The sequence below is a fragment of the Centrocercus urophasianus genome, unplaced genomic scaffold, assembly GCF_019232065.1.
Source record: "Centrocercus urophasianus isolate 14NV4802_14NV808 unplaced genomic scaffold, USGS_Curo_1.0 seq_14, whole genome shotgun sequence".
Lineage (NCBI taxonomy): Eukaryota > Metazoa > Chordata > Aves > Galliformes > Phasianidae > Centrocercus > Centrocercus urophasianus.
The window spans coordinates 22,385,730-22,403,161 of NW_024884586.1; the positions used below are offsets into that span (position 1 = coordinate 22,385,730).

At 34.9% G+C, this 17,432-nt stretch overlaps 1 protein-coding gene across 17 annotated transcripts in view; it reads right to left on the reverse strand.

The window, feature by feature from the left end:
* The window catches only part of GPHN (gephyrin), a 308,827-nt gene that overhangs the window by 73,944 nt on the left and 217,451 nt on the right, over positions 1-17,432 (reverse strand). For 15 of the 17 annotated variants that reach the window (XM_042814426.1, XM_042814421.1, XM_042814428.1 and 12 more), the window contains one exon: positions 16,734-16,868. In XM_042814426.1, the coding sequence (XP_042670360.1) occupies positions 16,734-16,868 (135 nt within the window). Of the gene's footprint in view, positions 1-3,743; positions 3,801-16,733; positions 16,869-17,432 lie in introns of all 17 variants that reach the window. The other 2 variants (XM_042814438.1, XM_042814439.1) reach the window with 1 other exon arrangement.

Genomic DNA, 17,432 nt, shown 5'->3' on the forward strand with positions numbered 1-17,432 from the left:
ATACCCATTGAACAACATGAATCACAATGGCAGTGAAAAAGCAATAGATTTTAATTATATGTTATTATACTTGCAATGTATCCAGTTCAAATTTTAAGAAACTTAAAGGGTATAAGCAGAATGTATGGAAAATATCTTAGCTCATGATCTCACTTCCTTAATAACACTATGTAGGGCATTGCTACGTAATAACAGATAAAACGGCACAAAGGAAGAAGACAATTTAATGTCAATTAGTTCTCATAATAACTATAGTTGACATGGTCACAGTTTCTCATTCGAAACATTTTTCAATGTGACATTCTATGGGATAAAGTGTGATTATAACAACATTTTTATAGTACATCATTTCATGGCTTTTTTTTTTTTTTTTTTCTTGGCTTTACATTTATTCACTAGTACTAAATCATAAATTTAAGAATGACAATTGCTCTGTTTGATTAACACTAAGAAATTTAGCATGTAACCAAACCTGAAATATCCCTCTTTATTCTCTCAAAAATGTGATTCCTAAAGAACTGTCAGAGACAACATACAGTGCTTTCACAAAATTTACTTTGCGGAATGCTGCAATATGTTAGCAGCTTGGTTTCCCTGTATTTGAACTGCAAAAGATTACAAGCCCAGGGATTTCAATATGACAACAGGCGGAGATCAACTTTATGTCAGATACTTAGCTGGTATGCAAAGTCATCCAGAAGGGATAGAAATTACCAAATTATTATCATTATCGAAATCATCTGTTGCTGTATAACCATAGTGGATTATGCATTAGAATGGTAATGCTGACAATAACGACAACAGTCATAGCGTATGGAAGACACAAACGGGACATGAATCTGAAGAACTTCTAACAATTGTCACTGGATGGATGTTCAAAGGGATAAGTGGCTTTTGACATCTTTTTCATCTGTTATGCTCATAACTGTCCCTTTTTTTCTGATTTTTCCTTGTACATCAAATTATGTGGCTTAAACTTTGTCTTCCGTAAAATTAATTGCTGAAAGGCTGATCTTCATGTGTGAGGTGAAACGCCTGTCAACGGGGTACTTATTGCCTACACTGTCATGCTGGATTTGGCTCAGATTTTTAAAGATTCTGTGAAAAATGGTTAACCTTACAGGGGTGTCATTACTGTTAGGAGAGATCCCAATTCTTTTTCACGTTACTTCATTTATTAAAGAAGAAATGCAACAAATAAGATGTATGAAACATTAGTTCTTGTATTAGGGGAGTCTAAATAAAGTAATAAAACAACCAAATTTGTGTAGCCTGCATTCGACCAAATATTAACATATTTTGCAGGATGATGTAGGGACTCCAAAAAAATCAGAGGCAAATATGAGCATATATACTTCTGATTTACCTAAGTGCATCTAAGACTATCAATCACAGGCAGAAGACACCATTCTCCTATAACTAAGGGCATCTGTTTTATTTATTACTAAGCCTAATATTCAGGAAACATTAATTTCAGTTTTGGAAAGGGATTTTTTTAGCTGGTGTTAAAGGCAAGCAGACTGATTAGCACTCATCAAAATGCAGTATTATATTCTGTCAATTAAGGTTTCTCAAACACATTAAAAATGAAATCCCAGCTAGAAAAGAAAGAAAACACAAAGGGAGAAAGAGAGAGAAAGGCAAAAGATGGGCATGAGAGGACAAACCAATCAGATTTAGTGTTACCAGCCAGCGGAAGTTTTAAAAAAACAGATCACCGAGTGAAATCGTACATTTGCTCGGAGAGAGCATCCTTTGACATTGCCTTCTAGGTGATCTCTGAGCTCCTCCAGCTTTCGATGGAGCTACATGTAAACATCAGAAAATGAATTGAAAAAGCAACCTGTTCTCTGGTCATGTTTTTTTCCTTTTCTTTTTCTTTTGTTCCTTGTTTTAAAATCATAGGATAACACATTTCTCACTGCCTCTGGCAAAATATTTCAAGACATCAAAGCGATTTCAACAACAGAGACACGCAAGCTCGATAAACTTCAAAACTGGAAATAAGATATTTTTGCTTCATTAGAATGGATCTTTTTTCAGCACAAGAAAAACACTGAAAAAAAATCAAGGGACTGATTGTTCTAAAGCATCTAGATCTCTGCTACACTATTTGCTTGTTTATTGTTAAGGCAGTGTTCTAGGATGTATTTTCATCTCAAAGGAGCATACATTCACATTTTGGATTCCCAGTTACGATATCCAACTATACGGACATTTATGTAAGATTTTGTGTCAGAATACATATTTTGAGCAGTAAAATTAAATCCTGAGCAGTCAGGTACAGAAATAAGAATCCTGAAGTAGGTATCAATAAACATTCATAAAACAGGAGGTGAATCTCATCCCTCATGAGTTACATTTTTGCATATGTATACACATTATGCATGTAAAAGTGTATGCGATGACCCAGTAAGATGAACAGGTCACAGTAAGAACATACACAAATCTCAGCACAGAAACTGTCACTGTCTTGTCTTTTCTCCTGTGTGCATTCAGTGGTACTGAACGTCCACGAGTGAAGCAGTGCCTCATTCACAGAGGACTCTTCTCACACTGTAACAAAAACTTCTTCCCAAAACACAGGATGAAAAGATAAAGCCTCACAGACAGTGAGGAATGCTACAGATGCAGCTAGGTATCACTTGTATAACAAAGAGCAACTGGCTTCCTTGCAATACTGAGATCAATTTAAATGGTGTCATTACTGGAAAGAGGTGCATAATTAATCCTTCCCCTCCCCTTCTTTATGCTCAGTGAAATAACATTTTCACAAAGAGCAGCAGTAGAGCAGTGTTAGAGAACAGAGAGGATGGCTTGTCCTGGAACAAAGGCAGTACACACACATACAAGAACAAAACAAAAGATCAAAAAACAAGGCAGGAGAGGCAAAGAGAGTGCAGAAGAAAAATGAATTAGTTAGCGCTTTAGAAAGTGCTAAAAGGAGATAAAGTGGAAAAAAGGTGGAAAATTGGGTGGCTGAAAGAGGCAACAGTTGAGATGGAATCTTAACAGAATGGCCTGGACTGCATGTGATCAGCATCCTGGTACAAATTATGTTCTGTGTTTTAAATCATTTATTAAAGTGTAACACTATACATGGGTAGGTAATAAGTTAGATATCTGCTTGATAAGTGCTTTAAAGTTTTGAGTCTGTTTATGCAAACAAAAGGGCAGAAAAGGGGACTAATTATTTAGAAAAACAGTGGCTCCATTCTTATTAGTCTCACATGAATCTCTCTCACTTCCTCTTTATCTGCTCTGTTTCTTTCTGATTTAAAGGCTAGATATGGATGAAATATTCAACTTTCTTATAATGGTCTTTTGCAGAATTTAAATGCAAGAAGTGCAAGCACTATAAAAGTTATATTATGTTTTAGATGGGAAGCAGTAGTCTGAAGATGAGTAAGTCACTTCTCTATGTAACAGGCAGTTAAGTGACAAACAATGCACATCAGAGAAATGGTTTAATCATGATCATCAAATTATAGGCACTTCAAGAAAGTCGATGTTTTGTATTTCAAGACATTCAAAGCTTACTATCTGGCCTTCAAGGTTGTTCTATATGTAGCACAGAAACAAACAAAATGTGACCCAACAGCAATAAGAGTATTAAAATAAAAATGATGAGATGGTGAGAAATGGAAAAGCCCCTTCCCTCCCTCCCCTCACCTCCCCCTTGAAAAGGAAAAATGTAGGCTATAGAAGAAAATTTGCAAAATAAATGTTAGAAACATATTTACTTTGAGGGATCCAACTCTACTAGCAACTCCTTTGCTTTCATCCGGCCGTCTAATTTGCTACAATGGAGGAAGATGGGTAAAAAAGACAGAAGAATAAAGAAAAAGTGAACTTAAAAAAATTTCCACACAATCAGTTAGCAGTACATGCAAGACATCAATTTGACTCTCTGAGACATCTCTAGAGGACAAAGACACAGACTCTAATTTCTGAAATAAACGGTGATTTATCATGTCATTTTAACCTTCCCTTGTTGAACTTTTTTCTCATTATATTACCAACCTGGCATATATTCTGCATGCTAAATTCATTATTATTTCTGAATGAATACATGTTACTTATCTGATCTGTATACAGAGAATAATGAAGTCCTAAAATTCTACCTGAAGAATAAAACCACTATAAATTCTACAAATAATATGATCATAGTATGCTGTAACTGGGAGTATCAGGCCTGACAAGTATCATTACTGATACCTGACAGAATGCAATACAGATTCCAGTTGTCCCTGTCCGAGAGATGTTAGCCACTGCTATCAAGTTTCCCAGTTAAAAATTATGCTGCCCAACCAGAAAATTTTAATGCCAGACCAATATCAGATTTTTCTTTTAAATATACAACGTATATGACTTCTCCCACATATGTCCTACCTGATTACTCTTCCTTTATTATATAATTTTTTTCCTAGATGACGCAGAGGATAGAAGAAACAAATGAGGTAGATGCTCAAAACACCTTGTATTGCTAGAAGCACACAAAATAAAACATTTATTTACATCCAGAGTTCTTTTCAGAATTGTTCTTTTCTAATGATAAATTAAACTGGTGTCATGTCAATTGAAGTAGAAAGGAAGAAGACAATAAAAATGACCTTACGCATATCCTGCTTGCTGAGTCAAGCCTGAATGGAGCTTCCGTTACTGGATGGTTATTTCGCAGTGTATGCAAAACTAAGTCTCACACAACCGAAGTGAAACCTTTCAAACAACACCTCCTATCCTTTGTGAAGTCCCACCAAGGAAGCCAAAGACTGAATGGGCCATGGAAATTTAACTCTGCCTTATGATGGCCGGGACATTCCAGTAAAAGTTAGATTGCCACTTCGAGAACTTAAAAATGTCACAGTCAAAACATAGTCAAGATTGTTTTTTTTTATTTTTATTTACACTAGACTGGGAAGAAAATAACGCACCTAAACAATACATTAATTATCTAAATATTCAGTTCTAATAGGATATGTAATAGTAAAGTACACTGGAAACATTTATGAAAACTGTTGCTTTCCTTTGCTAGTCTTACTGCATTAGAATAGTAATAATTTTGAACTATGAAGAAAAACATCAGCTCTATAGTTTTGATGGAACTCTGAGTAAATCTCCAAGCAATTCCAGTACACTGACCAAGAAAAAACTGTATTCATTAAAAAAAAAAAAAAAAAAAAAAAAAAAGTCTCCTTTAGAACACAGATTTAACCAAGAGGAAAAAAAAATCCACCAACCAACAATGATTAAAACACCCTCAAGAGGAAAAAGAAATCCTTATTGGAAAACAAAGAGACATGGGTTAGTGCAAAAACACTTGGCCCAGTATCCTGGTACAAATACTATCGATCTCAGAAAGCATAACACGATCAAATACAACCATTTTCAAATATAATGTTTCCAGTTTTGCTTTGAAAAAAATGAGCACTAGAAAAAAGAAAATTATTAAAAATAAATACTGATAATCTTACAAGATCTTAATTGCGTGGAATCAGGACATTATAAAAAAATGCTATATATCACAGAATTGAGGGGAAAAGTTTTAAGAGACAGCTATACGCAAGCCCTTCACAGAAGAAAACCAGTTTTATTCTTTTACTTACCAGTGTGGTAGTGTGGCTACTCAAGTCGTTCTGAAGATTTAGGACTCAGAAATTAGTCTGGAGATAATGCATATAACTGAAATTATATCTTTCTCTCTTCAAAATATAAAAAATATACAAGATCTATAGATCACAAGTGATGAAATAATAAATGCTTGAAAATAAAAAACCAAGAGGAAATAGCTGAAGTTCAGCTCTTGTTTACATTCACGGCACAAACAATATGCATGGTAACATTTTCTAGGGGAACCTGGACATAACCACACAACTTGGTGTTTCTCAAGGGGTGAACCAGTGTACTGTGAAACTTGCATACACTATACTACTTACATTCTGGGTATTCAGCAGGGTATTACTGGGGGAAAAGAAAAAAGCAAAACAAAAATCAACAAAGAATACTCTTTTTTTTCATGGCAAATGCCACAGAAAGGAATTCAGGTGTATCCTTATTGCTGGTCAATTCCTGTCTAAAGTTCTAGAAATTGGTCAACAAAATAGTATTTTAGGAAATGATCATGGATTATACACTCCTTACTTTTCAGACCCAACTACGCAAGAACCCTATCACAGACGACCATTTGTAGCTACAAAAACCAGAATGAAAAATCGTGCACCTACATGTTCTTAATCAAAAGTATTTCTATGCCTATCCCCACCAGTAACTTGTGTGATCGAAAACTGAGTTCTTTGATTTTTCTATTCATTATCTGTTAAATGAAAAAAATCCTTCCTTCTAAGCAAAATGTAGATCTAATAAGAAGAACCTGAACAGCAAAACTGAAAACACAACGTTCAGCTTCTGGTTTTATGCTTACTATGTATCATTTTTATATCACAATACAGCTAAATGGGTAGATAAAGAGATAAGGCAGGAGCAACACTAAGTGATTACTATCAAAACATCTGAAAGAAGTGCAGGTTTTGGAACAATGTGAAAGAGTTGTAATGAAGTAAGAAATGTAGGAAACTGACAGGGTGTAATGCACAGACAGTTAAGACATACATCATGTTTACATCCCTTTCTTACTCACAAGAGAGTAAGATAGGAGTCAAGAGTTAAGGATAAGCCACAGGTGTCCTTCCTGATCTTTGAAGCACAAGAGAATAATGATGGGAAGCCAGTGGAAGAAAATTCAGGAAGTAGGGAAACCAGACCCAAAGAGCAAGAAAAGACAGGCAATAGATTTATTAGAAGATGAATAAAAATTATGGTTACCAAAAACCAGGCATGTCATGTTTTCCAAGCACAGCTCTCATAGACATTTCACTATTATTCCTCTATCCTCTAATAGCATCAATATGAAATAAACCTGTTTATCCTTAGTTTTACTTCTGTAAAAAGAACTTATGAAATGGAATATATATAACTCAGCAGATATACTCACAGGTTATAAAGAAAAAACAAGTCTGAGACTCATGTTTTGTTTGGATGTATTTAAAGGAGAAGTTCCACAACAGCAGAATACTTAGCACTATCCATTTCACTTGGACTCCTTCAATTCCTGATGATAAAATCCTGCTCTTGCTATTCCTAAATTTCCCTGCTTACTGCCTCTGACAAGGAATTTTGCAACTTTCAGAAGCATGTTTTCATATCCAAATTCGGCAAAAAGCTGAATTTGTCAGGCTTTTTTTTTTTTTTTTTTTTTCCCTAAAATCCTGGCTAATACACAGCTTGACAAAACATTTTTTATGATCAAATTACTTAATTCTGAATACATTCAGCACCAACAATGGAAATTCTTTACAGCATCAATTTAAAAAGATGCTAAGTTCTATATCCTGTAATGGTCCAGGCATGCACTGTTGGAATCATGTTAACCAAAAGCAAGTGATTATTTTATATGGCATCCAAACAAAGTTCAGGTTATTTGTTGGACACATTAGAACTATGTAAAAACTAATCTCCCACTTGACCATGATGTACTCCAAATCTCTTTTCCCCAAGAGCTGTCAAGGCAGAATATGGAAAAACAGCAGTGGGATAAAACTTTCTCTCCAATCTAGCATAGCTTAAAGAGAAGATGATTCAGAGAAAAAGTAGGTGTATGCATAAAAACAACATTAAAAAGATCTTTAAAATAAATATATTGAAAAAAACATTAAAATGTACAAATGAGAAACTAACTTTGAATCACAATAATTGAGAAAGCCCTCACATGAAGTAGGGTCTGGAAGAACAAAATACATTAAAAACATGGATACCTAGGAGCAATTGGCAATTTTTATCAAATGTCTGGATTTTCCTCCTGTTGATAACAGCACATTCAACTGGAAAAGAAAGTAGTCCACTGATGAAGAAAAATCAGAAAAGCTGTGTATATTATTACAATATTGTTTTAGAATTTTTTTCTTGAAATCTCTCATACCATTCACACTATCAGAAATGCATCTCAGAAGTATAACTCAACTGACAATTATTTCGCATCAGCTGTCTAGGAACAAAAAACTCGGGTGTATTGGCCAGATCCCCATAGGGAGGTGAACACAAGGGAGATTATTATGAAGGTCTAAGATGCTTTTCTGACCCTTAGCAGTGTTTGTCAGAGTTCATGGTACTCCAGAACTAACGAGATAAAATGACTAAAAATACTGATAAGTGCAGCATTTTCTACGAACTTTGCTTGCCTGATCAACAGCCAAAAAATACTGTTACAGAAATGTACACTCCAGTTACAATTTTCTTCTCAGTGCTCTAGATAAAGCGAGCAGTTTTGACTTCTAACAAAGAGCTTAATGTATTTTTAATATTGTGGCAACTCAGGTTCTTTTAAGTTAAAAAATGCATTACATTTAACTTTTACACTTATGCATAAAAAAAAGGTTTGTAGTTGACGGCAGTTTTACTTCTGGAATTTTAGGCAAGACAAGTGCCAATTAGTTGAGGCTTCCTGAATAAATGTGGAGTGCTTTCAAACAAAGGGAAGAAATACTTCCATTACACAGATGAACATTCTCACACAATAAAACTATTCTCCTGTACACATTACACTAACATGAATGTTTTATTAGGGCTGCTGCACTTCTTTCTTGCATATGATAAACCTACAGAAGTGTAATGTACTCAAATGCCAGCTGATGCCAACACAACATTATCATACCATCACACATTTTGTTCACACTATCCACTATCACTCAGACTATTCCATATGCAGATTAGAGAACAAATGCAGTCGATGTGGACCAAACAGTGGTACAAAGTAATGCAATTATCTTGCAGCTCTGCAGGTTAGTACATGAATTTCACCAGCAGATCAATGCTTTGTTAATTCAGGTAACAGCAAAGATAATGTAACCACATGCTTAAACAGGAGTTTTGGTGATACACTGGTTATTTTACGGCCACATATGGCAGCTTATTTCTTTCAAAATATCTACTGACTTCTGTGGAACTCAGTGGTGAGAAATCTACATAAAGTTGATAGGTAAAATGTGTAGCCAGGGCCACAAAAGATTACAATAAATACAAACATTCCATATTATGCCACTATTCCCAGTAACTTAATATCCTAAATCTCATTTACACTGGACTTCTGGTCATATGAAAATTAGATCATTATTTCCACTACGCTGTGAACAAGTTTGTGCTTAAGAAAAAAATACAAACACGGTTAATCCAAGGCAGTAACACTGTTCTGAATTGCAAGTATATGCATCTCTCTCAAACTAACAATGGAGTTCTGAATGCAGAGTTCTTTTGCCTTGCTGCCCTAAGTCGAACTGAAATTCTAGGAGCTGCAGTGTATATAGGAACATCCATATTTTAATGAGGGACAGTGTCCTTTAAACATTTTAGACAATAAGCTAGCTTCTATCAAATACACATGGGTGGTAATGGTGGAAGTTGTCACGTCAACAAAGACACTCACAAGCAACTCACTGGAGGGACAGCTATGTTATTAAGTGAATCAGCTAAGAAAGTTGCTCTCTTTGACAACTTGCAGCAACAGAATTAAGGAAAAGATGATGCATTAGTGCTCAATGTCATAAAGGAAAGAATCTATCTTTCTGAAAACGGATCAGTAGGGCTTTAAAGGGAAGAGTAAATTTCTTTGAGGACAAGTGCATTTAAGTTTTGTTTTCAAATATCTGTTATGTCTTGTACTTTATCCTTTTTGCTAGGCAGAGATTTGGAAAATCTATGTAAAGCTTCTTGTCACGTATATTTCCTCCTATCTATGCCAGCTGAAGAGTTCAATCGTAAATCAGAAGTGGATGGGTTTGTAAGGATACCGGGAAAGAGTGTCATCATTAAAGTGATAGAAGATAAAGTTCAAGAAGTCCAATGATACCCTGAGAAGCTGAAGAAAAGGTGGAAAGATCCTGGATTCAGTTCACTTTGCAGATGCTTAGAACAATGTGATGATGAGTGGCTAGTGATCCATGTCTGTTTCTGCTCACTCTGATGGTACTTCTGAATGAAACTATTGTCCAAGAAGACTCCAGGTGAATTTTGTTCCACATGAACTTCAAAAAGCAAATGAGACATGCAATGCTAATGCACAGAACTCCTAGCTCAAAGTGCTCCTCGCATTTTGAAAAAGCCTTTTTAGAAGAAATAAAAAGCAGGCAATAAAATAACTATAATGAATGATGCAAATTTAAAAGAGATGTCCAACAGCTGGCCTGAAATCTTGCCAATCTTGTCACTGGCTGTTATCGAGTGACCTTCATAAATCTTCTCTAAGGCATTCAGTAGGAAGGCCAGTTTCCAGTGTAGTAGCTGGAGAGAAATATGTTCCAAATGTGTTTGAATTTCTGACCTTCAAGATCCCTAATCTGTCACAAGGCTTTCCTGTAAATGCTATTCTACAGTCACCACTCATAGGTTCAAATAGAAAGCTCTTCACTGAAACATGCAGTTTTTCATAAATCTCAGCATCAAGAAATGCCTACAGAAATTCTTGTCAGAGAATATGAAATGGAAACGTGAAATCGATCAAAAATAGATAAATAACCACTTTATTTCCTTTCAAACAAGTAAATATGTTGCTGAATTGAAGAAATTAAATTCTATTCCATGTTTTTCAAGTGCTTCTTTCAAATTGGTAGTGCATATTTTCAGGGAAAGACTGAAGAGTGTATTTCTGATGCGTTTCAAGGTTTCACCAGACTAAAAAAGTGCTACCTTGTAGCTCAGGAGAACTCTGTATGTAAAGCTGATTTCCATGAATTCAAGAACTGCTCTGGATGCACTAGCTTAGTACAGATAACTAATTCACAACTATGCTAACACCCTCCATTAGCCATGCTAGACAAAGAAGGGAACTGACCTAAAACCACCACAAAACCTAAGTCAAATAAGTATTTCTATTGAAATTCAACTTTGAGCTTAAATTTGATGGCACAAGTCTTTATTCTGCCTCTCTGGACAGTTGTTGATAGTTTTATTTCGGAATTAACAGACAAACGAACAAACATGCAAAATCCCCTATATTTTTCAATTTTTCAGCTTTCTCCAAAGTGAATCCTCTAATTTTAGGAAGGATTTTAGCAGACTTTACTTTCATTATTTATAATGGTGTTTTTTTGTTTTTTTTTTTTTTTTTAACTCCAGCACAGCAAGATGCTTCTTTCTTTGTTACAATGTCTCACTTCCAAATCTGTGGAATTCTGCATTTTTATTTAACAGAGATCAGAGTTACTAAACCAAATTCAAACTGAAACAAGATGAGGAAAAAATGGCAATGGCTATATGTAAAATAATGTTAAATTCTAATCAGTAATGGATTTGAAAAATACTGCTGTACATTTTTGAGGAGAACCTGGGAGGATACAGTAGCTTATATGTTAGCAAGTAGGATTCCTCATCTTAAACAAACCTGGCTACTTTCTACTCTGGAATACATTCTCCCAGTACCATACCTTACTTAAAAACAAAAAACAAACAAACAAACAAAAAAAACCTGAAAACACCTAGCAGAATAAAATATATAATTAAGCCTCTGTGTCTACAAACAGCCACCTTTTTTACAAGAAAAAGCAAGAACTCTTGCAGTACTTGGAGTGTGATTTCGTCTGCCTCGATCATTCTAACAATTTAAACAACCCAAAAGCAAGTTGCAAGGCAGAAAATAAAATAAATATAATAGTATATGCAAACTTCCAACTTACAACAAAAGAAAACTTTACTTGGGAAATTAGCATAGGAATGTTGAAATATATTCACATACTTTCAATATTGTTTTCACTTTGGTGATCATTTTAAGAAGAAATAGCATACATCAAGATTAAAAAAAAGTAAAATTTATTGAATCTAATTTACACAAAATATCCAACTTATGGATAAAACTACAGCTTGCGAATCACATCCTGAACAGCATCTCATTAATTGTTTCTGGTAAGCAACCTGATCTTTCTTCTATTGAAAAAACAGTAATTGATAGAAAACCCAACCCTACTTCACATGGCACTTGTATACTAAAAAGTTCTGACACTAGACCAAAAACATAAATCATTACATTTAGTTTTAATTTTTAGCTCACTTGACTGAAAACTGGAACCAATGACTACTAGGTTCAGCATGAAAGTTAGGACTCATGACAAAAGGTGCTCAAAGCACCATTTTTAAGTTGACACGAACATGAGACATGATCAAGATGAAAACCAAATATATTTCTTTTGTCACAGAAATAAGACTTCTCTGTCTTCTTCTCTTTTATGTTTAAATCTTTTTTTTTTTTTTTTTTTTTTTTTTTTGGAATTTTTTTATTTAAAAAATTTTTTACAACTGAAACATTTACATAGACAAATTTAAAGATATGCTATTTTTCAGATTAAGAATATCAGGGCTTTAGGTGAAGGTAAACAAGAATGATGACAACAACTCTTATTAGGAGATACAGAAAGTGATAAACTGGCAAAATTAAACCCACTGTGCTAAGAAGAATATGTTTATGGAGCGATGGATAGACAAGAGAACTGTTTTGCTAATATCTAAAACAACTCTGAAAATAAGACTTGCTTCCTCATTTTAGCAGATTCCTACAAACTCATGTAGGAACTAGAACTCTGTCATGACTACAGATTTATAAGCATGTATCTTAACAATACTAAAGGCTTTATCTGTTTCAGTTCAAATAAAAAACGATAGATAGGGGAAAAACAGATATCCACCAAGTAAAGAAAAGACAATTTTTCTTAAGCAGAATATAATGAGTGTAAGGTGTAAGGTAGTGAGATAGAAAAAACATCACTTTTAAAAGTACCATAATGAGTTTCTTAGGCTCCTTCATGATCAAAGGTACACTGAAAGGAACTCTGTACATTGAAGTAGAAGAACTGAGTATCAGTTAGACTGATGATCTTGGAAAGTGAAGCACTTTGAACACCTCTTGTCACTGAAATGTACTCCTGGTGATAATTTAAATCTTGCCCTTGGTCTTCTATATCTGCTTCATTTTACTCTGACACACAGTACTGGTAAAATAAAATACATAGTGATAACACCATTTATGTATGGGAGAAGCAAAGACTTGAAATGTAAAAAAATATAGGAAGATCTTACGATCTAAGCAACTATTGGAAATTATATAAAAAACTTGCAAGCCATATTGTTTCATCTTATACTTCTGTCATATAAATATTTCACAAATTCACTTGGCCTTGTTGAGAAAACATTAAAACTTTCAGAAGACTAAAACTACATTGTTAAACATAAAAATGTCACAATCACTACCATACTTAGGGCTGAATAACTGGAAAGGTGAGGACTGTCAGCGCAGTTTTCCCTAGAGTAAAACTCAAGATTGCCTGTCTATCTGAATCTTTCTACTATAAATAAGTTTTAAATGCTCTTCGAGCCACAGTGGATTTTGCTTAAAACTTGAATACAATTTACAGAAAAAGGAAGGCATTCCATGGAGATTTATTAACGCTCACACAAGAAAGTCTGCTTAGTTTTGGGGATGTACATAATGACAGAGTTGTCCCAGTGGACATTTGTCTTGAAAACCTCCGAAGAATTTATAGTGAAAAATACAGCATGGTTTGGGTTGGAAGAGACTATCGAGATCATCACCCTCCAATCCCTCTACCACAGGCAAAGACACCTCCCATTAGACCCATCCAGACTGGCCCTGAACACCTTACCTCCAGGAAGGGGACACCTACAATCCTCTCTGATTCCTTCTTTTTTCAGGAAATGTAACTTCTGAAGACTGATTGAAATATACAGGTTCAAAATGACTATTCATTGTTTACTACTTTCTTACACATAGACTTTCAGAAAACATGGAAGATGAAGTATAAAAAATAAAGACATCTAAAATTAAATCTTCTATTTTGTGTCTGCCTACATGCTCTGCGTGTACACATAAACAACATTATTTTTTCCAAAACATAATTATGAAAAGGCAAAGACTTTTCGTAACAGATCAATCAGGAGCATTAGTAATGCACTCTTTCATACCTTGTCTCCAACACACTCATGAATTAGTAACCCGCTACTCACATTTATTTAATATAGGTGCTCCCATCATTGTATAAGCTGCTTGTTCTTCGTTTTTTGCTTTGTTTTTTTTTTGTGAGAGGGACACAAAACTTTCTGCTGCTCAGCAAATTCAGTAAGAGAGATGTAAGGGTTTACATACATTTAGGACCAAAAAAAAAATTACAAAAAAATGGTGCAACAAAATAAATTGGAAAGTTCCACAAAGAAATCTAGTGCCACTTATTCTCTGGCTAGAGCACCACTCAAAAAAGTAACCATAATCAAAGGAAATCAAATTGTTTTCTGATTAAACTTCTTCTTCTTTGTTTCAGTTCACATACACATGTTTAGGAGCCCTGAAGTGAAATCCTCAACCAGAAAGTCAGAATATGGAAAAGGTACACACTTGCAGATCAAAGAAATAAAAAAGCCAGAACATCAACTAGATGTTATGTTACAATTCCTTTTCATACACACTACTGTGTGAATCTATGGACCAAGAGATTTGGTATAAATTACATTACACTGCATTATTAGAAAGCTGGGATCCAGAAGGAAAAACATAGCAAGTGAAGATGTTTGGACATACTGACAATCTTGAAGAATGTGAATGAAGTGTATTTCTAGACAAATTCAGATGATGTTTGAGAAGTTGGGGGTAAATAAAAAGACTGAATGAAAGATGCCAAGAATAGTTGGAGTTTTCATTTTTCAAAATACATAAAAAACAAAGAGCTTTCTAACTGACAAACGAGTTTATGCTTCTGTGCAAAATACAAACTTCAGGTAATTGGAATAGTGAGATTGTTCTTCACATTTATTTTCTTGCTGTTAACAGTTAAGTTTTCCTTAATTTTTCCTTAAAGCAGCTTGTACTACCCCTTCTGGAAGATGTTAAAGAAAAGCTAGACTAGATAGATGTCTCATGGCAATTCCTGTTTTAAAAGTGGTATGGTCTCTCCTATTTTGAACAAAACCGGATCTTGCAAGTAATACATGAAAAATGGGGCTTAACACAAAACTCTGAAGTGTTATGCAATTATAAGAGCTCATCTCAACTAATTTCCCAAAGAAAAGTTTTAGATTTTTTACTCTTGTTTCAAAATTGATGTAGTTTCCTTCTGAAGCCTCTGAATCTTTGAAGACTGCCTACAGCATAAAGATATTCAATATTCAACCTTTTGATTTGCCTGGGAGACACATAGTAAAGAGGAATTGTCTTGAGCTGATGTTTTGCTTGTTGCTCAGTGATGGGACTGGGCCAGGCCAATCCGTGGGGAAGAGCAGGATGGTGGGACTAATTATTAGCTGACCTGGGCCACATGCAGGCCATAGGTTGGACATGCCAGGTCGAGAAGAATACATTCTGCTTCACCACTGATAAGGTACACACTTTTCCACAGCCATACCTTCCTTAAAACATAGGGGTTTAATCTAGAGCTATTAACAATGTTGACACTATTTTATGCTTGTTATTGGTCTTCTTAGGTTTTCTTTGGATTTCTCTGTTTTGTCAAGAGGTGTGAAACTCAGTGCAGCTCCTGTTTTGTACTCCTCTTCTGCTCAAGAGTTTTAATGTAATAAGCTCTGAGTTTCTATTTTTAGCCATCAGACAAGTGACAGCTTTTTTAGTTATTAAAAAAAAAGGAACTGCATGCAGATATAATTCACTGAATATCTTCTTAAGAAAAGCAGAATAAAGTGAAGCTTAGTATGCTGTCTATCAACATAATTTTGACTCTGTTACAGAGAAGGTGAGTATTGCATAAAACTCTCCAACAGACTAAACCAAAATATTTCTATGGGTGGTTGCCCAAAAATCTTGCTCGCTAACAGAAAAGAATGAGACAGCAGGAAGAAGAATTAGCAGATGCTGGCAAATCATTTTAGCAAGCAGAATAGTCTTCAAGGATCACAAATTAGACAAGGAAGAATGTTATTGTTCACCATCTGCTATGAGTTTATTAGTATGTCTGCATCTGGTACCACAAAAAGATCACCGTGACACGAAGACATGAAGCGAATTCTGGCAGAGCTTTCTTCTGCTGAAAATAATCCTACTGTAGGTAGACATTACTGGCCTTGCCACTGGTCAATTCACTTTGTCCTTGATGTATGCAATTCAAGGTTTTTAGAAAGAGTTCACTTTAACAATTAAATGGCATAGTATAATCAGTAAGAAGTGAACAATCCCACAAGGTTGGCATTAAAACTTTCTTACTATTAAATTTAGTCTCTTTTTTGTTTCCAAGTGTCAGGCAGCAAATATCTAAGGTTGAGTGAAATTAGTTGGTTTGCAACTTTCTTAAACTGATCAATAATAGAGCAGGGCAAAGAACTGCCCCAGCTCAGGCTAGAAATTTGTACACACCTTTTGTCAGCATAATACTACTTATTTAAAGTTGCTACTCAGTGGCAGGATTACCTATGTTCTTGGGGATATGAAACACATTCAAGGCATTAATGATTTCATGACTGATATCGCAGGAGCTAACATGAAACTTCAGTAATCATAACATGTTGGTAGACCCACATATTAAATCGTGCAGAAGTGCACAAGGAATAAAGTACTGTCTTGGATTTATCTATTACTGAGAATGATATATCCCTTGCATGCAAACCAATCTCTCTTAGCAGAAGCAGTACATTAATCTGATAGATCATATGTCTGAGCATGGAACTTGCAAGGTACTTACTTTTGGTGTTGGGCAGGATGCAGTGGAGAGACGAGAGGTGGCCTGGGCACGAGGAGATTCTGAAGGGGTAGTGCTGAGTGAGGCTGTATCACGTGGGAGCACCTGAACACCACGAGAAATGATGGAATCTGGAATCTTGAAAGAAGAGAGATGGAATTAAGAGTCAATAATATACTTTATTGAAAAAGCATAAAATTTCCTCATATGCATTGCTAGCAGCAGTAACATTTAAGTTCTTGTAACTTCAGTAACAAACCCACTACAAATAAGCAAAATCATATCGTAACTGTAGAAGCACAGAAGAAATTATTTGCTCTGAAAGCCTTTGCATACGATACACTACTAAGATGTAACAGTAAGTAACAAGATTGTTTTTTCTCAGCACCCAATCCTTTCAAGTCCAACAATGACCAGCAGTGACTTCTACCATGACGCAGATGGATCTCACTTTTATCTGTTCCAAACAGAAAACCAATCATTAGCAATGACTGATACCATCTGAAGAAATATCATGCAGTAAATAAATTTCTCAGAAAAAATGCCATACAGTGACACTTCATACATTTCATTCCATATACTAAATTATTTATTTCAGGTACACAAATTCTTGATGTAAAATCTGTATTTGAATAACCTGCAGGCCTCTGTGAAGACACTATAGGCAAAAGCAATAGAAAACTCCGTATAGAGTCCATGCTT